The sequence below is a fragment of the Molothrus ater genome, chromosome 13, assembly GCF_012460135.2.
Source record: "Molothrus ater isolate BHLD 08-10-18 breed brown headed cowbird chromosome 13, BPBGC_Mater_1.1, whole genome shotgun sequence".
Classification (NCBI taxonomy): Eukaryota; Metazoa; Chordata; class Aves; order Passeriformes; family Icteridae; genus Molothrus; species Molothrus ater.
In genome coordinates, this window is record NC_050490.2 from 2,846,837 (window position 1) to 2,871,940 (window position 25,104).

Sequence of the window (25,104 nt, forward strand, 5' to 3'; positions counted from 1 at the left end):
CACCCTGCAAAGTATTTTGATGAAATAGTTGTAGAATTTGATATCTGCTCAGAAGGAGCCTTGGGAAGGGCTTGAGGATCTATACTAAAGCAATAGAGAAAAGGATACATCAGAAGCTAGAAAAGAATGATGGTAAAAACTCATGACAGACTCAGAGTCTGACACAGCTGGACTGGGATTGGTCATTGAATCAACACAATTCACATGGAACCAATCAAACATTCACCTGTTGGTGAGCAACCTCCAGACCACGTTCCAAATCAATCAGATAATTATTGTTTTCAATTAATCATTCTTTTCTGAGGCTTCTCAGGAGAAAAATCCTGGGCAAAGACTTGGAATTTTCAGAAAATATCATGGTAACACAGGTGGTGGCACTGCCAGGTGAGCAGCCAGGGGCTTGGAGTGTCCCCAGAGGTTCAGATAAGGCTGGAGCAGATAACATTCCTGTCCCCTCTTTGTGTTGAGCTGATGGGATCACTGGAATGTTGTTGCCAAACAGGAGGAAGCCTGGATATGCCAGCAGGGGGAAGGCAGGAAAAGGGAAATCTGAACACAGCATGGAAAGTATTTCCAGTGATTTCATAGCAGCCAGAGGGTTCAGTGAGTGGTTTTCAGGTGGGGCTGGGCTGTTTAGAAAAGATCTCCTGGGTGGTGGCCCTGGAGCAGCTCTCTGGGCAGGGAGAGATGGTTTACCATGGTTACCCATGGTTTTCCTCCAAGATGAAAAGGTGGGGTCACACCAGTGCTCCCACCCCATGGACACCTTCACCTCTTGGAATTCACCAGCCCAGTGGCAGCTGGGGCAGTTCAGACCTTGTTACTGATTGATTCCAGTCCAAATCCTTGTGGCTGTTTGCACACCCTGCAAAGTAGTTTGATAAAATAGTTGTAGAATTTGATATCTGCTCAGAAGGAGCCTTGGGAAGGGCTTGAGGATCAGCAGCTGGAATGTCCTCTCACCTGCATCCCTGGGATTCCTCTGGGGCTGCCTTGGCTGGCTCTGTTGGTGTCACACCTGAGCAGCACAAACAGATTCCTGTGCCTTGGAATGCTGGGGGACGTGGGGAAAACCATTTCCATGGGGAAAATAATTTCTAGAACAATGTTTAAAAATTCTGCTTCTGATGTGGCTGGGAATTGCTGCAGTGGCCAGGATGCAGGGGTGGAACTCTGCTGCCTGGAGTTGTGTTCCAGGAGTTCCAGCATCCCTCTGGTTCCAGTTCCCCCACAGCAGGAGAGAAATTGTGGTGCAAAGCACAAATCTCTTGCTGAATGTGCTTTTAAAAAAATGAGATTCATGTAAACTGTGTAGGAAGAACTGCAGAGAACAGCCCAGAGTTGGAGTTACTGTTTAAGAAGTGATAGAGATGTTAGAAGAGATTTGAGTTGTTTCTTCCATAGTGCTGAAAGCTGGAAAGGACAAAGCCATTCCCTGATTGGTGTTGGAGCTAATTGGGGTGTAATTACTCATTAACACAGCTCTGAGTGCTGAGCTCTGCTCACTCGCCTGGGGATGAAGCCTCTGTAACAGCACTTGAGGCATTTGTAGGAAATACAGGGAAAAAAAGAAGGAAATCCCTAAATCTCTGGGGTACCTCCCCCAGCTCCTGGCAGCCCCAGAAGTGTTAAGTGCAGAGTTTTGGGAGCTCTGGGCCTGGCCCTGCTCACTTCCCCTGGAGGCTTTCAGGTCCTTGCTGCTCTCTCTGGGTCTGATTTTTCAGGCATCATGAGGGTTTTGTTGTCTGTGAATGCTCTCCTGTAATGCTGTGGGGAGGAACATTCCTGCTCTGAGCCTTGCACAAGGATGGAACTGGGTGGCTGTTCTCTGGGAAATCCTGGCAGCCCTCCCCTCAGCTCTGTGTGCACATCACTGCACAAAAGAGGATCCATTTCATGATCTGGGAAGAAAAACACACAAATGTGTGGGGATGGGGTTTAGATGAAGCAGATGAATTTAAAAAATATTCCATTCCAACTCAACTGCAGGAATTTTAATGATAGCTAAGGGGTGGATTTTGCATCAATGCCATGTAATTTGAAGAGATCACCTGACAGACAGGTGAGAGAAACCCAAGTATGAGTGATTGGAAATGGAAGTGGATTGGAAATCAAGCAGGATAGTGGGAAAGGTGCTGAGAGCAGTGAGCACCAGGCAGCTCCAGCCCTTGTTCCTCAGTGGGAGCACTGAGGAAGGAGCTGGTCAGGTGCAGTGAGAAGGTCTCCAGTGCAGGGGAGCTGATGGCAAGGGCTGGGATGTAAACACAGGGAAAGCCTGGTGTGATGGTGGATCAGCCCTGGAATGGCACTCAGGAGCTGGGAGATGCTTTGGGAAGATCCCCTGGCCCCATTCAGGGCTCTCCTGAGTGATCTGCAGCAGCAAGGGACTCCCTGGGGAATGGGGCCCTGCTTTCAGAGGAGCTGAAAGTGGTGCATTCCTGCAAGAAATCCAATGATGGCACACCAAAAAAGGGGAGTTGAGATTTTAAAAAAGGGGGATTTAGAATAAAAATAGATTTTGCAATGAATGTGAAATTAATGGTGTCATGTATTGATCAGGAGGGGCTGCTGGAGAGCACTTAATTGGGATCTTCAGCTATTAAAGTGTGGAAGGGATAATTAAGGAGGTACCCTGGAGTATGTGTCTCTGTGATGGGTATTTGGAATACCAAAATGGTCCTGGCTCTGGGAATGTCTCCCAGTTCTGCCCACAGGCTGGTGTTACATTGTACAAATCTGATAAAACCCATGGCTGCTTCTTAGGTCTGTGTCAGGACCTGCCCAGGAAAAGAACAGGAAAAATGAGAGTTCTGCCAATTGAAGAGTTCTCCCAAGCTGATGCTTGGGTTGGCAAGGGGCTTTGACAATTTAAAAGTCAGGTTGTTGCTGATGGAAGACTCCTCAGTGTTTTTCCCTGAAGGTTTGCTCATTCAGACAACATTTTCTCCTTTAGGCAGGTTTTCTGGGAGGTTTTGTCATATCAGAACACAAATCCACATGTTCTGGTGGAGATGCTGCAGCTCAACAAGCTTTCTAATCCTGAGTTTCTTTCTGGGGAAAAGCAGAGCAATTTTAGTTCGTTTCCATAATTAATGAAAAAATAAATGTATTTGGCAGCATGGATTCCCATGTGGAAAATGTCATCAGGTGGCTTAAGCTTGGTAAATAGTTCAGAATGCAGAAAAATTCCATGTATCCTGTGCTTTGGGGGTTTGTTACTAATTGTGCTGCTTGGAATACTCACTGGTAATTGGGGTCCAGCTGCTCAGAATCTCACTGTTACATTTACTGCCTGGATTGCTTTAATAGGATTTGGAGAGAGAGTGGCTCTTCCTATGGGTTCAGCTTGTGCTGTTAAATCAGCAACCTTTTAATGCAATAATCCCTGGATTTACCCTGCCTTGGAGTAGCAACATAGGAAGACATGACTGAGGCTAAAAGTTTGGAGAGTGTGGGTATAATCCAGAGCAACAGTTGTTTCTGCTTGTTAGAGTCGCTGTAAAATGATGAAATGGGGGTTGTGGGACAGAGGAAAATGGCAGGAAAACAGTGGGGAAAGGGCTTTAATTCCAGTGCCATGGGCAGCAGCAGAACCCAACCAGGTCAGGACTGCAGGGTTTGACTGGATGAGTTTACACTAAAGGAATTCTCTGTATTCATCTGTCATTTTGTTATGATTGAGAAGCATTTCAATGAATTGTGTATGTTAATGAGCTACAGTAGGCAGTGGGGTCTGGGTGTGCATTTGAGTAATAACCAGAGGTTGGGGTTTACTGTCACACATGTGCTCCCAAAGCAATGACACTGTGGTTTGCTGCTGGTATCCTCTCCTGAGGTTTATTTTACCCCCAGTTCCACCCTTCCCTCCCCTGCCACTTCCATTACAGTGGAGATTTGGTCTGCTTGCCTGACAGTGCCGTGTCCTGTACTCCCCATTAGTGGTCAGTAGTTACCTCTGCCTGCATGTCAGCCTTCAGTTTAATGGCCTTTTTTGTGTGTTCATTTTCTTCTGTTTCCCATCGTGGTTTTGTTTATTTCTTTTACGTTTTTTTTTTCTTCTGTTCTCTTTTTTTTTTTTTTCTTTTTTATTTTAAACCGTGGTGATGTTTGCCCTTCATATTCCCCAATGTTTGCACATGCCAAGATGTTGCCATCCCAACATTACCTCCCACTTCACTGACCAGTGCCACTAATGACCATCTAGCAGCAGCCCCAGCGGGACCCCTGCCCTCGGCCCCGCGGGACGTCGTGGCCACCCTGGTGTCCACCCGCTTCATCCGGCTCACCTGGCGCCCGCCCGCCTCCGACCCGCACGGCGACAACCTCACCTACTCCATCTTCTACACCAAGGAGGGCATCAACAGGTAAGCAGCACCTGGGCAGGGGCTCTCCTGGGCTTCGCTGGCACAGCCTGAGCTGGAGGGGTGGCGTTCCTCTGCCTCCTTCCAGAGCCTCCTGGAGGGAGCAGCTGCACACTCCTGGAGGAGCTGCACGGGCAGGGGAGGAGCTGCACACTCCTGGAGGAGTTTAACACACTGGAGGAGTTTAACACACTCTGAGGAGTTGCACAGGCAGTGGAGGAGTTTCACACACTGGAGGAGTTGCACAGGTAGTGGAGGAGTTGGACACTCCTGGAGGAGTTTAACACACTGGAGGAGTTTCACACACTGGAGGAGTTGCAGACTCCTGGAAGAGCTGCACAGGCATTGGAGGAGTTTTACACTCCTGGAGGAGCTGCACAGGCAGTGGAGGAGTTGGACCCTCCTGGGGGAGTTGGACCCTCCTGGGGGAGTTGCACACACTGGAGGAGTTGCACACTCCTGGGGGAGTTGTACAGGCAGTGGAGGAGTTGGACACTCCTGGAGGAGTTGGACACTCCTGGAGGAGTTGGACACTCCTGGAGGAGTTTCACACTCCTGGGGGAGTTTAACACACTGGAGGAGTTTAACACACTGGAGGAGTTTAACACACTGGAGGAGTTGCACACACAGGCAGTCCTTGAGCATGGTTGGATTGGTTGCAAACCTTCCAAGAGCTGCCACCTGCCTTCAGCAGCCTGTTGGGGACAGAGCAGCAGGGGTGTCACAGCTCCTCAGGGAGCACAGGAACATCCCCTGGAAGCCATGCTGGGAGCAAGAGGCACATCCCATCAGGCTGGGAACAAGAGGCACATCCCATCAGGCTGGGAGCAAGAGGCACATCCCATCAGGCTGGGAACAAGAGGCACATCCCATCAGGCTGGGAACAAGAGGCACATCCCATCAGGCTGGGAACAAGAGGCACATCCCATCAGGCTGGGAGCAAGAGGCACATCCCATCAGGCTTCCAAGCCCTGCAAATCCCCCCTGAGTCAGGGACAGCTGTGCTGGGTGTTGGTTAAACCCCATGGTCAGTGCTAAATGCAGTTCCCTCCTCAGAATTGCTGTGAACAGAAAGCTGGGGAAAGCCTCACAATCATCACTTGTGATGGATTATTCCAGTGGATGATATCAATCTACCCCTTCTCCTTCCTGATGGCATCTACTGCTCAGAATTGCAGTTTCAAATTGTGATAAGTTTGAGGAAGCTGAAGTGAACATTCATTTGGAGCAATGCTAAATTAATTGCAGATTAGCTTATCAGATTTATTACTCAAGGGAAAATTATCTGTTCACTTTATTGATGAGAGTGTGAGACACAAAGTCATTTGGAACAGAAAACACTCCAGAGGGGAATTCCTGCTCTTCCTCAATCCTGTGCACAGACATCTTGTCCAGGCTCATGACAATTAACTGAGGCAATTTGTAACATTTTATTTGCCTCACAAATGGTGTTTTTCTGTTGCTCCCTAAATTTGGTGATATCCAAGGTGCTCCAGGCCAGGCTCTGGGACAGTGGGAAGTGTTCAGGAACACCCAAATCCTCTGAGGGTCTGAATTCCAACTGCCTTGGCCTCTGCTGGCTCAGCTTCCTTCAGTTTTCAGGGGAGGGAGACCCAGGACCATGGCAGTGCCCCCTCACCTCTGCCCCTTGGGCTTATTTGAGGGGGGATTCTGCCCCTCTGCCCCCTCAGTGAGACCCCACCTGCAGAGCTGTCCCAGCACAGAGAGGATGTGGAGCTGCTGGAGAGCCCAGAGGAGGCCATGGAGATGCTCTGAGGGTGGAGCCCCTCTGCTCTGGAGCCAGGCTGGGAGAGCTGGGGGTGCTCACCTGGACAAGAGAAGCTCCAGGGAACCCTCAGAGCCCCTGCCAGGGCCTGAAGGGGCTCCAGGAGAGTTGGAGAGGGACTGGGGACAAGGGATGGAGGGACAGGACACAGGGAATGGCTTCCACTACCAGGGAGCAGGGATGGATGGGAGATTGGGAATTAGGAATTGTTCTCTGGGAGGTGCCACCCTGGCACAGGGTACCCAGAGCAGCTGTGGTGTCCCTGGATCCCTGGCAGTGCCCAAGGCCAGGCTGGATGGGGCTTGGAGCAGCCTGGGACAGTGGAAGGTGTCCCTGCCATGGCAGGGGTGGCACTGGGTCACTTTTCATTTCTAAGCCAGCCTGTCCTGTGATTCCAAGAGGAGCATTGCAAAGTGAGGAGGCAGCAATGGAGGGGACATTTCTGCTTCGGGGGCTGCCCAGTGTCACCAGCTGTGACTTGTGCCACCCTGGCCTGGTGCTATCATGAGGCTCCCCTGGAGGCAGGGAGGTGGGAATGAGGGGGTGGCCCCTGTCACACCCCTGGGGACCTGGGGGAATCTGATCAGATGGAAGTTCCTGTCTCACACAGCTGCAGGGTTACTTCATCCCCAGGTATTTATTTACTCCACACTCAAGGCAGTTCCCTGGAAAGGGAGTGAAAATTCCAAAGTGCTGCAGGGAGGTTTAATACTGGGGAACTTTAGATAAGCACTCAGGCAGAAGAACCCCAGACTTCAAGATTTGGACCAAAAAAAAAAGAAATAATGGCACATTAAAAGAATAAAAATGGCACATTGCTGGTCTGAGGTAGTAAATGACACATGTGGGATGTTGAAACACTGCTGAATTCACAGTTAACTGTGGTGTGCTTCAGACACAGCAAATGGAGCTTAATTGTGTGTAATCACACTCAGAATGCCTCTGGAGCTCCCTGCCAGCCCCACAGCTGGCACACACAATATCCACTCCCTAACAGCTCCCCAAAGATGCTTTTTTAGATATAAGTGCAGCTTTAACCTTGGCACTTTCAGCCAAACTCCTGGGGTTGCACAGGAGGCTCTTCCATGGGTGCTTGAGAGTTCCTGTGAACCTGGAGCTCCCAAAGCTCCTGAGCTGAGGATTACAGTGGAGTCATGGAGCAGTTGGAAGGATCTGCAGGGTACTGCAGTTATTCCTGGGCCCATCTGCTTGGTGCTGTTATCCCAACCTGAGCACGTTGGAGAAGGTGCTCCAGGCTCCCCAGGAGCAGCCATAAAGGAAAAATTCACTCAGCACTTAATTAGATTAATCTCTCCCTATTTTTACCAAGCTGTTGTGAAGCCACATCCTGGTTATTACTGAAAATTTGCAATACTGTGACATATCTATTTATTTTTGGTCGATGTCTTGCCAGTAAAATAATTTTATTTCTAATTTTAAATAATAACCTTGGTTTGCTGATTACCATTTTTTCTTAGATCAAATCAGGGAGTGCACTTGCACTTGAGACAGAAAATGCTATATTTTGCATGTTAATGGGAGCTGGATGTTACCTCACAGCTGTGAATCCATTGGCACTTGGGCTGGGCTCTCAGATCCCATCCTTGTAGCTACAGCATGTCAAAAGGAAGCTCCACTTGGAAATATGTTTTCAAGAAAATGTTGTGCTCAAAGTGGAAAAATTAGCAATGAAAATTAATAAAAAGCTGAAATAAATGAAGCTATTTATGCAGTGCCATTTTAGCTGAGCTTATGAAGGGGAACATTCTAGAAAAAGGATGTAAATAGGTATTTAGTTACAGAGAGTGCATTGTTCCCCTCTATAGATACAGTTTAATAGTGCAGAAACCAACAGGGATTTCAGAATGTTTTCAGCCAGGTTCTGCTAAATCAACCACACCAGTGGATGTAAAAAAAAAAAAAAAAAAAATTAAAAAAAAAAAAAAAAATTAAAAATGGGATATTTGGGATCCTATTTCCCTGATAAAAACTGAAGCAGAGTGGCTGGAAAGGGAGGAAGAGGAGCCTGGGATGGTTCTGTGTCAGAAATGCTTTACCAGGTGCCAGTGGGGCTGAGGCCAGCCTGCCCCTGCCCATCCCTGTCCCATGGGGAGCCTGGCAGCCCAGAGGGGCTGCATGGTGCTCACAGCAGGCACAGTCCCCTGCATTTGCTCTGTGGGAAGTTCCTGATTGCTCCTTTTGGAGTTCTTGGCATTCCCAGGGAAGGACAGACGGACGGCGTTACCCAGACACAGCCCTGACCAGCTCAGCTGCAGGGCAGTGCCTTGAAGTAAAGGTTTAATGATTGACCTCCTAATCTTGCCCTCAATCCCTGATAAGAGCAGCTGGAGTTTCCTGGCTGGTGTTTGGCAGAGGCCTCGTTCCCCAGGGGGAATGTCCTGTTCCGGTGCCAGGCTTGGCTGGAGCTCACTGAGCAGCAGCAATGCCCCTCCAGGTGCCCCACACATGACCTGGGTGAGGGCTTCCAGCTCACAGCCTGCAGGCCTGACAGAGATACCCCTGCCCATGCCAAGAACGTTCCTGCTGTGGGGTCTGCTACCCTGGGTCTGCCTCCACGAGGTGCTGGAGGTGGGAATTTTCACTTCATCTCCACTCTGTGTGGAAGCAGTGTCAGTGCCATGGCCGTGCAAATCCAAATATCAGCAAGGAGCTGAGGCAAGGCTGGAGGTAGAAGATTATGTTAAAACAGCTCCTTTGAAAAATCCCCAAAAAGCAGCCCACAATATTAACAGGAATGCCCTAAATGTCGCCAGACTGTGCCTGCTGCTAAAATAGTTTCTGTGCTGGCTCCCGAGCTGTAGGATAAACTGTCACTGTGAATTATCACTTGCTGTCACGGGGATAACAAAGAAACCACTCCGAGTTTGTGGGTGTCAAGTGTAATTTATTCTGTTCCTTCAGTGCATTCTCTTTTGTGCAAAGGGGAGTTGCAGAATTGGGAGCAGTTTGTCGGTAGCACTCGTGGCACACGCTCGTGGTGTTGTGCAGGGAGCACAGTGCAAATCCCGCACCATTTACACGCTGCCTACGTTCAGATGGGATGGGAGCAGCTACTCCTCATTTACTAATCAGTGCTGGTGTCTGTGCCCAACGCTTTTGTTTCCCAAAGGGAACGTGTGGAAAACACGAGTCGTCCTGGAGAGACGCAGGTGATGATCCAGAGCCTGATGCCAGAGACAGTTTACGTGTTCCGCGTGGTGGCCCAGAGCCGGCACGGCCCCGGCGAGAGCTCGGCACCGCTCAAGGTGGCAACGCAGCCCGAGGGTGAGCCAGGATGTCCCTGGAGTTTTCCTCACTTTGGGATTGATACTGATTTCATTTTTTATTCTCCCCATGCACAACCTTTCCCAGAATCTGATGCTTTTTCAAGTTGTACTTGCGCACCGCAGTTTCCAAAGATTTTCTGTGTTGATGGGATTGTGGGATTTTTTGGCAGCATTAAGAACTGATGGGACATTTGGAAATTTGGTCCCACTTTCCACCCTGTAGTGGATCCATGTTGAATGTCACAATGGGAAAATCCCCCCTTTTCCTGGGGTGCTGGCCAGGGTGGGCAGCCCAGGCTCAGGACTAACAGAGTTCCCCTTGTGTTGCAGTCCAGCTGCCCGGCCCCGCTCCCAACATCTTGCTAAATTCTCTAAACTGTTCTAACAGGAATACTTCTTGCTATTACTTGGCATTTGCCTGAAGTTTTGTCTTTTTCAGTTAATGGTCATTAACTGAAAAAGCCAAAACTTCAGGCAAATGCCAAGTCCCTTGTTAGGGTCATTCCAGACAAAAGGGAGCAGGATCTCCTTTGGAAATTTAGTCCCACCTTCCACCCTGCAGTGGATCCATGTTGAATGTCACAGTGGGAAAATCCCCCCTTTTCCTGGGGTGCTGGCCAGGGTGGGCACTAACAGAGCTCCCCTTGTGTTGCAGTCCAGCTGCCTGGCCCCGCTCCCAACATCCGTGCCTTCTCCAGCTCCCCCACCAGTGTCACTGTCACCTGGGAGACGCCGCTCTCGGGCAACGGCGACATCCAGAACTACAAACTCTACTACATGGAGAAGGGACAGCACACAGAGCAGGTACAGGGCCTGCTGCACCCACTCCAACTGCCCTGAAGGGCTGCACACACCTTGGGGAGGGGCTGCTTTCCTAACGGACTGAATGCTTTAGCCTCAGATGTGGGAATACCTAAAATCAGAATTTCAATGTGAAATGTTTGTGTCTGGGCTGGGAATGAAACCCATTTTTTATTGGTGATGTCCTGATTTGATATTTGTCAATATCAAGTATATTTTGGGGAATTCCATCATACCACAAAAGGAGAGGGCAGAGAGCAGCCATGTCATTATTGAGCTGTTCTGGTGCAGGTGATATTAAAGATGTTTGCACAGAGTTATGGGCTGGGTTTTAGCTGTTCAGGCTAAATATTGATTTTGGCATGATCCCTAATCCAAACTTTTTTGAATTCTTGGACCCAGTGATTGATATATTGATATTGCAGAGCATCCAATTAATTTAATTTTCTTAGTATTCCACTGAAGCATTCGGTGTGTTCTGTAAAAGTATGGGCTGCCACCTGAGAATAATGAGGATTAATCCCAGCCACATTCCCATCTGATTGCATATCAGTATCCTTCCAGCTTTAAAAAGCAAAGGGAGAATATTTTTCTTAGCTTTTAAATATTGTTTGCATCAGTTTTTGAATAGGGCTGTTGCCTTTTGTAGATCTGCATCCCACTATATCTATTCTATATATCAATATCTCTCTCTATATATAGATATATCACTATATATATAGATATATCACTAATATAGTGATAATATTATTGTGATGTTATTATCTATTATTATATTATTTATTATTTTTATTATATTATTATTATTCTTTTTGTTGTTGTGATATTATTATAGCGATAATATATATAAACTATATTATGATGCTTTTGAGCATTTCCAGGTCCCTTTTCATGTCCAGGACCAGTGTCCATGTTAGGATTTAAATAGGACAGAGAGAATTTTCTCCTGGAAACTCAGAGCTGGCATCCTCCCAAGTCCTGGCTGTGCCTGAAGGTGACACGGAGGTGTCGCTCCTGCTGTGGGCTGTGCAGGAACTTTGTGATGCCTTGTGAAGGCTGACCCAAAACAGAGATTACAGAGAGCTAAAGAACAAACTAGGGATTTATTAAGAGGCCTCAATAGATCCACCTTGGGCAGCACAACCCAAAACGTCCACAGAAAAATGGACCACAGGTCATGGAGTCTGTCACATTTATAAGTTTTGGCCCATTTGCATATTGGAGTTAATTGTCCAATTCCAGCTCCAGCCCATGCAGTCCCATCCTTCTTGTTTTTTTCTCTTCAGCCCATGTTGTTTATGCCCTTGGGCCTGAGATTTGGATCCTTTGTCCTTGGTGCCCAGCTGGAGCAGGAATTGTTTTGTCTCCCTGCTCTGTGCAGAGCTCACCATCCCCTAACGTGAAGCCCAGCCCCACCCACTAAAGCAGCACAAAACCAGAAAAATAGCAAAGCAAAACCTGAAGCATGAGCAGACTGAGCTGATGTTGCTGGGGGTGTTGTTGGGGACAGGATGTGGACGTGGCAGGGCTGTCCCACACGGTGGCAGGGCTGAAGAAGTTCACCGAGTACAGCTTCCGCGTGGTCGCCTACAACAAGCACGGCCCCGGCGTCTCCACCCACGACGTCGTGGTGCGCACGCTGTCAGACGGTAACGCTGCTCCTCTGCTTGCCACTCTGGGGGCTCCAGCAATTATCAATTATCTTAGCAGGGATATTTTTGCCCCACATCTGGGGGAAATGATGAGGGGGACTCTGAGAATCCTTGCTGGTCACAGTGACTCTGAGATATGTACAAGCTTCTTTTTCCCAGCCTGGCAGTTGTTGAAGGAGTCAGGGTTTTTGTGTTCTCGCTCTCAAGGTTGTTCATTGTTTCTTATCTATAAAATTCGTTCTCTGGCCTGCTGAGGTCTGTCTGGCAGGTTGGGTTGAGGCACACTGGTGTTATCTTTTTATACTAAAAACTGCATGTACATTATTTACCATAACTTCCCAATACCTATCACCCATGTTAGACAGTGAGCTTCTACCTTAAACCAATCCAAAAGTGCCAGCATCACAGCAGAAGATGGAGGCCAAGTAGAAGAAGGAGAAAGGCTGGACACACCCAGATTCCTCCATCTTGCCCCCTGAACCCCCATTCTAAAAACCCCAAAAATCTATTTTTTCACCCTGTGATAAACTCACTATCATTCTACTTAAACTATTTTGACTTGTAATTCTTCATATAAAGGTTGGTAACTGTATTTGTTAGAGAGAAGTTTATATAGAAGAGCACTCAGAGGGAAAGGGAGCAGAGCCTGGAATCCTCTCCCCAGAAGTGACCAGGAGCAGAGGGGAATATTGGGAATATTGTCCCAAACTCTCTCTGGGTCCAGCTTTGTTTCTGGGGCACTTCCTGACTTGGCAGTGGTTCTGGGTATTTGCTAATTCAGCTCCTCTTCCATGAGACCCTGTCAGCATCTTCTTGAACCCACACCAGCTTTTATCCTCAACATCAAGTGGGCAAAGGTTCCACAGATAAAAATCCCCCCTTCCTCTCTGTTCTGCCCCTGCTCTGTGTTTGGGTCCCTTGTTGCCTGGGGCTGTGCTCCTGAAGGAGGGAATTACACTGATTATTCCTCTGTCCCACTCCTCATTCTGTGGACCTTTGCCATGGTCTCCCTGGTTCATCCATTTTCAGTTCCAAAGACACAGGAGTGGTTGCCCATTTCTCCTGTGGAAGCTGATTCAACCTTTAGTGCCCTTTTCTGAACTTTTCTCCAGGTTCCTTTTCTGCTTTATTTTAACAACTCCGATGGAGGGGACTAAAATGGTACCAAAGGTGTAAGTGAAGCATTACTTGCATTTGAGGATCTTTTTGGGTTTTTCTGAGCACCAAGAGGAATCAGCCTGAGGTCTTTGTGCAGTTCTTCACCACAGGATCACCCCCTGGGATCTCCCCAACTCATCTCCCCCCTTCTTCTTGCTCTGGCCTTTCTTTCAATGAGCACTTCCCTCTTATCCCCTCATTGCTTAAAAGTGAAGGGATTTCCCTTGAAAGACAGAGAAATCCCTATTCTGCTCCTATTATGGCTCCTGCTTTCTCAATTTGATGCTTTAGTGTTACTTTGGTTGATTTGGTGGAAGTTTCTGACCCAGCAGGTGGAGTTTGAGTGGTTCCATTTTAATGCTGGCACCACTTTGCCACCTCTGGTATCAAAATAAACTGGGAGAGGTTGCAGAAGTCTTGCAGCTGTTTCATTCTTCAGTTCCTTGAGAATTCCTGGGTGGATTTGCCTGGCAAGAGGTTGCTGTTCCCTGTGACTCTTCCATAATCCCTTCCAACTTCCAGTTGGAGAGAGCATGGGAATCCTCTCCTTTCCCTTCCCCTCACTACCAATGCAAGGAGAGACTTGGGTGGCCTTACCTTTGTCTTTTTCTGCCCTACCTGACCATTTGCTCACTGATTTCTCTAAAGGGCTGCCAGCTCCTTGGTTGTTTGAAGAATTTCTTATTAGTTACAATATCATTTTGAAGTTTTCCTGGAGTTCTTTCTTCTCCAGCTTCAGTTTTCACACTTAACCTATAGGTCCTTACTTTCTAAAGCTCTCTGAAGGATGTCATCTTGCTTCTTACAGTCTCATAATCCTGGCAAGCTCTCAGATCTTTCCAGAATGATGCACATTTTCCTCCCATGTTTTCCTGTTGTGCTGTCCAGGAGCAATCTCCATGTTCCCTGCAGGGATTTCTCCCTAAGCTTCCTTTAGCCCTGATTTAACAAAGCATCTGCATTTTTATGTAGGTTTTTGCTCCTAATCTGTTCCAGAGCCTTGTTGCAGGGATAACTCTGCAGGTATTACCATTTGAACCCGGGTTTATGTGCTGCTCCTGGGGATTGCTTCTCCTCTCCTGGAATTCCTGATCAGGGATTACAGCTGGGAGTGGACTCTGAGCCTCAGAGCCTGATTGAGGCCCTTCCCTCACAGTCTCAGAGCCATCAGCCTGTCCTGGTGCTCCTCCAGGCTGCTCTCCATGGGCTGTCCCCCTCCAGGAGATGCTTTTCCAGAGCAGCTGGGGCTGTCCCTGGACCCTTGCACTGTCCCAGGCCAGGCTGGACAGGGCTTGGAGCAGCCTGGGGTAGCAGAAGGTGTCCCTGCCATGGCAGGGGTGGCACTGGAGAAGCATGGAAAGCTTGGGTTTGTATCCTCTCCTCTCCACTGTGCCCCTGGCTCTCCATCCTCAGGTGTGGTGATGTCAGGCTGGGCTGGCAAGGGAAGGCAAATCCTGCTCCTCTCCATTTCTGCCATGGGGTGGTGCGTGAGGGAGGGTTCACCCCATCCTTTACAGACTCTTCTTGCACTTCATGCCCTCAGGGGGTTCCCTGGGATGTTACTGTGGCTGGGCTGAGCTATTTGGAAAATGAATTCTGCAGGCTGGAGCAGTCCTCATCCCTCTTTATCCCTGTGCTCCTCACCCATCCTTGTGCTTCCCTGGGGCCTCCTCTTCCTGCCAGGGAAGCCTCAGCTCTGCCAGCTGTGCAGCCACAAGGAATTCTCTGCTTCCTGGGTTTTTCTTGCACTCCAGGGTTTTTTCTTGCTCCCAGGGTTTTTCTTGCACTCCCTTTTTGCCTGGATTTCACTGCCATGGGGAGTGAGTAAAGAACAAGCAAAGAGCAGGAGTTCAAAGGCAGCCCCAGTGTCTGAGATGCCCTTCACCTCCTCACTGTCACAGGGCCCTGGGGACTCAGAGGTTTCCTGTTACAGAAAATCAGGATAACAAAACCCAGGCCAGAAATTTAAATGTGGGTTCCCCTAATCAAGCAGTGTGTTCAGGAAAGATTTGCCTTGGGAAAGAGCTGGATGGGATAGTTCCTCTGAGAGTTTGAGAAATGCTTTTAAAAATAAACCATGTTGTATTTAGATAGGTGTGAAAATAAAGACCTGAATAAAGAGTTTTTTCTTCAGGATGAAAATGCAGAACCCTCCTTAGCCATTCACTGGGTCAGAAAGAACCTGTGGGAGGATTGGTAGTTCCTTTATCTGCTGCCTTAAACCAGAATGGTTTGTACTTCCATAGCAAATGAGAGCAGAGAGTAGTTGGGTGTGGAAATGCAATATTTGAAAGGTTTGGGGTTGTAATTCCTTTAATGTTTCCAGTCCCCAGTGCTCCACCCCAGAATCTGACACTGGAGGTCCGGAATTCCAAGGTAAGCTTGGAGCATTTCCTGCTGCCAATGGGTAAATAAAAGGCTGGGGGGCGGTCTTAGATTGGCCACATTTTGGAGCTGCTTTGGGTCTTTTTTTCCTCCCATGCTGCTTTTGAGGTCTTTATGGAGAATATTCTGATATTTCTGAATATGGAGAATATCTGAATGGAGAATGTATTTCTGAATATTTTTATGGAGAAAATCTGAATGTAGAATATATTTCTGAATATCTTTATGGAGAAGATCTGAATGGAGAATATATTTCTGAATATTTTTATGGAGAAAATCTGAATGTAGAATATATTTCTGAATATCTTTATGGAGAAAATCTGAATGTAGAATATATTTCTGAATATCTTTATGGAGAAAATCTGAATGTGGGGCTTGGAGGAACTGCAGTCCAGTTGCTATGGGGGATGCAGTGACAGTGCTAATGATGGGAGGGATTTAATGAGGCTGGAAGGATCAGAGCTGGAATCCCTGCTCACTGTTTGCAGCATGGGCACACACAGAAACACTTCTGGAGTGCCTTGGGTCCTTGAGAAAATGAAATATTTGGCCATTAGGCCTTTGGAATTGCACGTAGAGATTATTTTTTAAAGCTTTCCTAAAGCCTTTTTGTCCCAACACCTTCCTGTGCTGCCTTTCCCAGAGCATCCTGCTGCAGTGGCAGCCCCCTCCTGCCGGGGCCCAGAGCGGGCAGATCACGGGCTACAAAATCCGCTACCGCCGAGTGGCCCGCAAGAGCGACGTCACCGAGAGCGTGGCGGGCACCCAGCTCTCCCAGCTCATCGAGGGTGAGCAGCACCTGCCCTGGGGCGCCTGGGGCTGCCTGGGGGCTCAGGGACACAATCCCATGGGGTTCCTGTGGGGTCCTGACATCCCTGGTTGTGTTTAGGGGGCTTAGGGACACGATCCCATTGGGTTCCTCTGGGGTCCTGACATCCCTGGTTGTGTTTAGAGGGCTCAGGGACACGATCCCATAGGGTTTCTATGGGGTCATGACATCCCTGGTTGTGTTTAGAGGGCTCAGGGACACGATCCCATAGGGTTTCTCTGGGGTCCTGTCCCCTCTGGTTGTATTTGGGGGGGCTCAGACACAGGATCCCCTTGGGTTTCTGTGCAGTCCTGCCCTCCCTGGCTGTGTCTGGAGGCTCAAGGACAGGATCCCATTGGGTTCCTACAGGGCCCTGTCCTCCCTAGGGTCCCTGGTTGTGTTTAGGGGGCTCAGGGACACGATCCCATTGGGTTCCTGTGGGGTCCTATCCTCCCTGGTTGTGTTTAGAGGGCTCAGGGACATGATCCCATAGGGTTTCTCTGGGGTCCTGTCCCCTCTGGCTGTATTTGGGGGGGCTCAGACACAGGATTCCCTTGGGTTTCTGTGCAGTCCTGCCCTCCCTGGCTGTGTCTGGGGGCTCAAGGACAGGATCCCTTTGGGTTTCTATGGGGCCCTGTCCTCCCTGTCCTCCCTGGCTGTGTCTGGAGGCTCAGGGACATGATCCCATTGGGTTCCTGTGGGGTCCTGACATCCCTGGCTGTGTTTAGGGGGCTCAGGGACACGATCCCATTGAGTTTCTCTGGGGTCCTGACATCCCTGGTTGTGTCAGAGGGCTCAGGGACACGATCCCATAGGGTTCCTATGGAGTCCTGACCTCCCTGGAGTCCCTGGCTATGTTTAGGGGGTTCAGGGTCAGGATTCCATGGGGTTCCTGCTTTGGAAGACAAACAGAAGCAGCTCCCAAAGGAGTTTTGGGGTCGTGTGGGCTGCAGGTGGTGCCTGGGGCCTGGTGACCTGATTGCTGGCCCTGATTTGGCCATGGATTTGCTAAGTGGACTGGATGATTCCTTATAAAATGTTTATAAAAGGCCTGGAGAAGGTGACTGGGCTCATTGGGTGCCCAAATCCCAGAGATGAAGGTGAGGAGGGCAGGAGGAGCAGGGGCTGGACAGGGTTGGCACAGGCACCTGGGCCCAGCTCTGAGCCCTGGGAACAGCTGATCTCAGGCATGCCTGCAATATCCCACCTCATATCCATGGAATGTTCTAGAAGGAATGCCTTTCATCCTTTTGTGTGCTTAAAAATCCAGCCTAGTCCCTCACTTGTGTCAGTCACATATTGCTACCAGAGCTACAGCTGTGTTCAGCAGAACAAGCAGTGCATGAGAACAGGAGCCACACTCCATTGTGTTCCTCTTTAAAATCCCTGGAAATGAATACTTGATCAAAAGAGAAGAAACTGGGAGATTCTGGAGGAGTTTCTAACAAGATACTCTGATTTTTTTTCTCAGCAACTCCAGCTGTGACTTAGCAAGTCTCAGTTTTCTCACAGAATTGAGATATTCCTGTAATTCCAGTATATTTCTGCCAGCAACAAAACCTGCTGGAAAGGTTCAATATACCAAATTTAGAGTTCCTTTTCACAGTGCTCTGATTTTTCAGTACAGACTCCTGCATGCATTAATCAGGTGTGTGAGTTTGCCCACCTGCTGCCTCTGTGCCACCCCCAGGGTTGTTGATGGTGGCAGTGTTCCTGTTCTTAAAACTAATTAATTAAACTAATTACCAGCCCAGAGTTAAAGCCTGGCTGCCAGCAGGCCCTCCCAGTCCCTTCCAGCACTGATGCTGGGGGGCAGTGGGACTGAAAGGCTGGGTTATCCATGGCTCCTGGATTTTATTGGGATCTGTGGGAATTGCCAGGGTGGTGGAGCTGTGGGGATTGCTGGGCTGATGGAGCTGTGGGATCTGTGAAAATTCCTGTCCTGATGGAGCTGTGGGATCTGTGGGAACTCCTGTCCTGGTGGAGCTGTGGGATCTGTGGGAACTCCTGTCCTGGTGGAGCTGTGGGATCTGTGAGAATTCCTGTCCTGATGGAGCTGTGGGGATTCCTATCCTGATGGAGCTGTAGGATCTGTGGGAATTCCTGTCCTGATGGAGCTGTGGGATCTGTGGGAATTGCTGGGCTGATGGAGCTGTGGGAGTTCCTCTCTTGATGGAGCTGTGGGATCTGTGGGAATTGCCCCTGTCCTGATGGAGCTGTGGGGATTCCTATCCTGATGGAGCTGTAGGATCTGTGGGAATTGCTGGGCTGTGGGATCTGTGGGAACCCCTGTCCTGATGGAGCTGTGGGATCTATGAGAATTCCTCTCCTGATGGAGCTGTGGGATCTGTGGGAGTTCCTCTCCTGATGGAACTGTGGGAATCCGTCTCCTGAGGGATCTGTGGGGGCTCCTGTGCTGATGGCCCTGTGGGCATTGCCCTGTCCTGCAGGTTTGGAGCGGGGCACTGAGTACAGCTTCCGCGTGGCCGCCATGACCGTCAACGGCACCGGCCCCGCCACCGACTGGGTGTCAGCTGAGACCTTCGAGAGCGACCTGGACGGTGAGAGAGAGCCCTGGGCTGGGACAGCAACGGGGGGGATCCATTCCCTTCATTTCACTGGAAAATGGGGGATCCATTCCCTTCATTTCACTGGGAAATGGGGCATCCATCCACTGCATTTCACTGGAAAATGGGGGATCCATCTACTTCATTTCACTGGAAAATGGGGGATCCATTCCCTTCATTTCACTGGAAAATGGGGGATCCATTCCCTTCATTTCACTGGAAAATGGGGCATCCATCCACTGCATTTCACTGGAAAATGGGGCATCCATCCACTTCATTTCACTGAAAATTGGGGGATCCATCCACTTCATTTCTGTGAAAAATGGGGATCCATTCCCTTCATTTCACTGGAAAATGGGGAACCCATTCACTCATTTCCTTGAAAAATGGGGGATCCATTCACTTCATTTCCCTGACATCTGGCTGCCTCTGAACAGCAAACTTCTGTGTTTTCACTTCTGTTCCAGGTGTACAATGGGGTTTATTTAGGGTTGACACCAATTTCTGTTTTAACAGAAAATTCTCGCCAAGTCAATAAGGTGGCTTGAAATGAAGCTGCTTCTACACTTCCTAGAGCTGCATGTTAATGCTCATTCATAGTGACAATGACATGTCACAGTAGGAAAGAAATCAGAAACATTCTCAGCCACAGCCCTTTGCAGTCTTACCCCCATGGTGGTGCTGTGCTTCCTTTGACCCACAGTAACTCATTTTGCACAGAAGAAAAGGGAGATTAATTCTATTTTCTATATTTTCTGCACCACATCTCCCATCAGAAATTCTGTTGTTGGTATTAAATACAAATTATATTGGAATTGTGGATATTAGAATAATTACATTGAAAATCCTGATGATGGCAGAAAGGTTCCTGAGCTTGTTGGGGCATTAAATGGGATTTTCCAAAGCTCTTTGCATGTGCTCTAAAGGGTTCTCCTCAACAGAAGGTCTGCTCCACCAAGCCCATGGATTTTTGTGCTGTGTCAGAGCAGGCTCTGCCATCCTGGCAGCTGGGAGGTGCAGTAATGGAAATGGGTCAAGATTTGCTCTCTGCTGCTGGAGGATCCTTCAGCAGCCAGCTTGGGAAGCCTGGGAAACCCTTCTCCCATCTCTGTCTGGGCAAAGCTGATGCTCAGCTTAGTCCTGGTCCTCCTGCTGCTCCTTCTCTGGTGTGAACAGAGCAGTTCAGGGATGTGGGCACTGGGAATTCCTTGATCCTGTGTCTCTTGGCCCTTGGTGGATGTGACACACCCTTGGAGCTGCCAGGTCCCCACAGAGGGCAGAGCTCTGTACATGAGCTCCTCACAGGGCACTGGAAGTGTCCCTGAACTGGAGTTAGCAGCACTTTGCCAGAGGACAGCACCAGGATTAAATTTAAATTTCAACAGGGCAGAAGGAGGAAGAAGAAAAATAACCTTTTCCTTCTCTGTTGGCTTTGTCGTTTAAATTTTTTCACCTCTGAATGTTGCAGGAAATCTGACTTTCTACCCATTCTTTCCCTTGAATAAAGTAATAAAAATTGACATTTAAGACAACATAACATGATATTCATATAACTCTGCACACACCTGTGAGATCTGTGTGTGCACACTGTGTTTCTTGGGTTTCTTTCTTTAGAAAGCTCATGTGAATAATTTTAACACATGCAAATGCATTTACAGCTCATCTTGCATTTCTTGGGTTCAACAGACACATGAGGCATCATTTCTTTTTATTCCATGGCTGCTTTTTGAGTTTAAACAGAAAAGAATTCCAGGAGAGTCCCATGGATGTAAAGGGCAGCAGGAGTGTTACAGTTCCACTCTGGATTTGGAGCAGGTTCCCCCTGAGTGCAGAGCAGGAGGTGTTGAGCTGTTGTACAGAGTTTGTCCCCAGTGCAGGGGAAATGTCACCTCTGGTGCTGCTCCTGGAGCTTTGCTGTGTTTGATAGTGGGGTACTGGAGCTGCTGGAGCTGCTGGGCTGTGTCAGCAGCAGCCCCAGAGCTCCCTGGGCTGGGGGCCAGGGCTGTGCTGTGATCCAGCTAATCCTGTTGTGGTGCTTTATTAAATGTTTGTGGAGAAATGCAGCATGTTTCATTAAAAAGAAATCCCTGCAGGAAGCACAAGTCCTTGATTCCATTTGGAGTGGGGAGCTCTGCTTGCTGGTGCAGGGAATTATCCCTAATCCACGACAAAAGGATTGATTTCATTTTTGAGAAGTGAACCCAAAGTTAGGGACACTCCAGGGATGGGTGGCAGATTGCTTTCAGGTTCCACTCAACAGTGAGGAAAAACCTCTTAGGAGGAATATTAAGGGCTCACAGTGGCACATTGTGGAGGTGTTTGGAGTCAGGGACCCACGTTCTGTGTCTCTGTGGGATGGGGTGAGACTTGTGCTGCTTTTGGGGCAAGAGTCTGAACGTTTGATGTGGACTCTGTATTTTCTGTGCAGTTCCTTCTTCTGTTGTATGAATTAAGGGAATCCAAGGATCCAGGCAGGGGCAACTGTAGGACAAGTGAGAAGAACCCAGTTCTTACAGCTGTGAAATATCCTATTTAACTCTACAACCAGCTCAGGAACTTTTCTTTCGTCACCAGAAAAGTGATGAAAAATGTGTTATAGTAACTTCTTTGGGCCAGGTCTAATAAGTTTTTGGAAGCCTATAACAATCCTAAGATAGCTCAGCTACTTTTGGAGGCATACAAATCAGCAGGATGGCTTTTGTTGCAGTGTTAGAAATAAAAAGGTTTAATAAAAGGCAAAATAACAAACAGAAAAACCGAGCTAGGTGCTAGATGTTCTTGCTCCTGGTAAGAACACTTTACAAAAGCAGTTAATTTCTTTGTCCTTTTCTACTAAATTGCCTAGGCAGAACTTTTTGGCCCCTGTCTAATTAACTACCCTTAAGTTTGAGGTGAAGTCCCCTGGGTCCTATGGAGGTGTCTTTTCACTTAATTGAGGAGAGAAACTTCTGTGCTTCTTTCCTTTTAAGGGGACAAAAGACAATTTTATCACTCAAAAACTATCCTTTGTCCCCTTACAGGGGGCACATTCCTACACCTCACCCTTTCTATATATTTAAAAAGAAAGAGGAGAAAGGAATATGAATTTTAAAAATTTTATTTTTATTTTTGAAAAATTCTTTTCCATGTAATTACTGTAATACCCACAAGTAAGGAATATGATGGAATTGAAATTAGATGAATTTGTGGAGGGAAAGGATGGGATAAAACTGGGTGACGACATGGGCAACATGGATCTGCCCAAACAGATCTGACAGAAAAACCATCCTGACCCCCTAAGCTTCAGCACAGCTGTGCTGCCTTTTAAAGGGTGAATCTCTTGGAATGTAATGTCAACATTCTGCTCTTGGAGCTCTTTGCTCTCTGCTGCACCCCAAAGTTTCGTTGTGCTCATTCCAACACACACAAGTGCTTTATTTGCCCTTCCTGCCTCCTGGGCTCCATGTCAGTGCCTTTCTTTGAGAGAAGGCCTTGCACTGCCTCCCTCCCGGGGCTTCTGCTGCTCACAGTGACCCTGAGATGTGTCACAAAGTCTCTTTCCCCAGCCTGGCAGTCAGAGAAGGAGTCAGAGCTCTTCTATTCTCATTCTCAAGGTTGTTTATTGTTTCTTATCTATACAATTCTTTCTCTGGCCTGCCAAGGTCCATTCAGCAGGACAGACAGAGGCACTCTGGCCACCCCCAGGGTGGTGTTATCTTTTTACACTAAAAACTACATGTACATTATTTACCATAACTTCCCAATACCTATCACCCATGTTAGACAGTGAGCTTCTACTCTAAACCAGTCCAAAAGTGCCACCATCACAGCAGAAGATTCAGGCCAAGAAGAAGGGGAAAGGCTGGACACGCCCAGATTCCTCCATCTTGCCCCCTGAACCCCTGTTCTAAAACCCCAAAAAATCTATTTTTCACCCTGTGACAAACTAACTATTATTCTACTTAGACTTTCGTGGCTTGCAGATCCTCATATACAAGGTTGATCATTTTTTCCGTGGGTCATAATCAAAACCACAGCTGCCTTGGGCTCTGTGCCAGTGTCTCTGAGCCCCCCTGGCAGGGGTTCAGGCAATCCAGGGTGGCCAGAGGGGTGTCCTGAATTGCCCCCCTGGCTGTCCCTGCAGAGAGCCGTGTGCCCGAGGTGCCCAGCTCCCTGCACGTGCGCCCGCTGGTCACCAGCATCGTGGTGAGCTGGACCCCGCCCGAGAACCAGGACGTGGTGGTCAGGGGCTACGCCATCGGCTACGGCATCGGCAGCCCCCACGCCCAGACCATCAAGGTGGACTACAAGCAGAGATACTACACCATTGAGAACCTGGGTGAGTGCATCTGGGCCCCAGCCCAGCCTCCTGAGCTCAGCACTCCTGAGCTGGGCGTGCTCTGTGCGGGAGGGAAAGGGACTGAAATGTCACCAGCGTTCACTGGTGGCTCCTTTAAAAGGAAAATAAAGATTCACCCCTGCACAGAGCTCTCTGTGGGAGGTAAAACAGTCTGAGAGTGAGAGAAACAGCAATATTGGGAATTCCATCAAATCAGAGCTTTGAGTCATTTTGCTTTTGTTGTTCCAAATTGTTTTTCTCGCTCCTGATTTGGCTGTGCCTAAAGGTAGTAAAGGCTGTGCTGGAACTGTAGACTTGAGCTGTGCTGTCCCTGCCCAGGCAGGGGGTGCAATGAGATGGGCTTTAAGGTCCCTTCCAACCCAAACCAGTCTGGGATTCTGTGGCCATGAGCAGAAAGTCTGCGTGGAGACTTCCTCAGCTCAAATCACATATTCCACTTTAAAATTCAAATTGGAACAAAGAAGGCAGGGAGAAGCAGAAAGCAGGATTCATTGGCTGTGCTGATTTCTTTTTCCCTTCAGATCCCAGCTCACACTACGTGATAACCCTGAAAGCCTTCAACAACGTGGGAGAGGGGATCCCCCTGTACGAGAGCGCCGTGACCCGGCCCCACTCCGGTGAGTGCTGCCCCCAGCTGGGATGGGCTGGGGCTGAAGGCAGGGTCCTGCTGCCAGCTCATCCCCTGCTCTCTGTGCCTGTCACTGCTTGGCCTTGCTCGTTCTGATAAACCACCTCAATTGGGCTCATTTGTAAGTTCCAAACTCACCTGACAGCTACTAATGGATGTTCTAACTCCAGGTGTTCCCCCTGCTGAGCACAGCCCACGTGGGTGCAGTTCTAAAGGCTGGGGGTTTATGGTCTTTTGCACTGAGATTTTGTAATATGATGCCTGTGTTTGCTTTGTGTCCTTCTGTTGTCACTCACACTGAACAAAATCCGGGCAGTTTTTATTTTGGATTTGTAATTCATAAAGGGTTTAAGCAGAGGAATGTGCAGGTGAGCTGTTGCCATGCCATGGCTCCCTCCCAGCCTGATGGCGCCACCCAAGAATTTAGGTGCAACACTTGGGGTTAGTCCTGATGAGCTGGAATGCTTGGAGGTTGTCCAGAGGATGCTGGAATTGCAGTTTCACAGTTACTGCAAGTTGGTCTCTCACTGGAACCTTCCTTTGAAGGTGCCTTTTGGGAGGTCCCTGGGTGTTTGGGAAGTGGCATTTGCCCATCCAGAGCTCCAGCTCTGTGTCCTCCTCTTTGTTTTCTGGGAGAGGACTCAGTGACACTCCATGCAAATGAAGTTACAGTGACTGAGTGTTTGGGGTTCCCAGGCCATGGTTGAGTGTCCTGGGCACTAATTAGGGCTATGCCAGCAGGGATTTGTTGTCTTACTGTCTGGAGGAGGGAGGACAATGCAAGAGTGATGTTATTGCCCAGTCTAATGTCACCTATTAACTCTGGCTTTTCTCTCTTTCTCTCCATTCCTCACCTTCCATCTCATTGCACTTCCCTGCATCCCCTTTTTTATTTTGGTTGACATTAAAATGCCACCTCCTCCCTTTTTAATTCTAAACCACGGATTGGGCAGACACTTCCGAGGTTGATTTGTTTGTTATTAATGCTCCATACACTCCAGTGCCAGATCCGTCTCCCATGATGCCCCCGGTGGGAGTTCAGGCTTCCATCCTGAGCCATGACACCATCAGGATCACTTGGGCAGACAACTCCCTGCCCAAGAACCAGAAGATCACGGACGCGCGCTTCTACACCGTCCGCTGGAAAACCAACATCCCTGCCAACACCAAGTACAAGGTACTGAGTGCTGGGGAGCTGCCCGGGCAGGGCAGGGCAGGGCACGGCTCTGGGAGCACTGCTGGGCTCCTTAGAGGATCAGGATCCCTCCAGCCCCGCTCCCAGGGCAGGGCACAGCTCTGGGAGCACTGCAGGATTCCTCTAGCTCCTCTCCC

At 48.7% G+C, this 25,104-nt stretch overlaps 1 protein-coding gene across 9 annotated transcripts in view; it reads left to right on the forward strand.

Annotated features, from left to right (window-relative positions):
• Window positions 1–25,104, forward strand: part of NEO1 (neogenin 1) — a 178,479-nt gene that overhangs the window by 125,510 nt on the left and 27,865 nt on the right. For 3 of the 9 annotated variants that reach the window (XM_036389299.2, XM_036389306.2, XM_036389300.2), the window contains exons 8-17: window positions 4,145–4,364; window positions 9,278–9,432; window positions 10,090–10,238; window positions 11,746–11,884; window positions 15,372–15,421; window positions 16,074–16,218; window positions 18,689–18,799; window positions 22,929–23,123; window positions 23,666–23,761; window positions 24,726–24,949. In XM_036389299.2, coding sequence (XP_036245192.1) covers window positions 4,145–4,364; window positions 9,278–9,432; window positions 10,090–10,238; window positions 11,746–11,884; window positions 15,372–15,421; window positions 16,074–16,218; window positions 18,689–18,799; window positions 22,929–23,123; window positions 23,666–23,761; window positions 24,726–24,949 — 1,484 coding nt within the window. The remainder of the gene's footprint in view (window positions 1–4,144; window positions 4,365–9,277; window positions 9,433–10,089; window positions 10,239–11,745; window positions 11,885–15,371; window positions 15,422–16,073; window positions 16,219–18,688; window positions 18,800–22,928; window positions 23,124–23,665; window positions 23,762–24,725; window positions 24,950–25,104) is intronic. The other 6 variants (XM_036389302.2, XM_036389307.2, XM_036389304.2 and 3 more) reach the window with 4 other exon arrangements.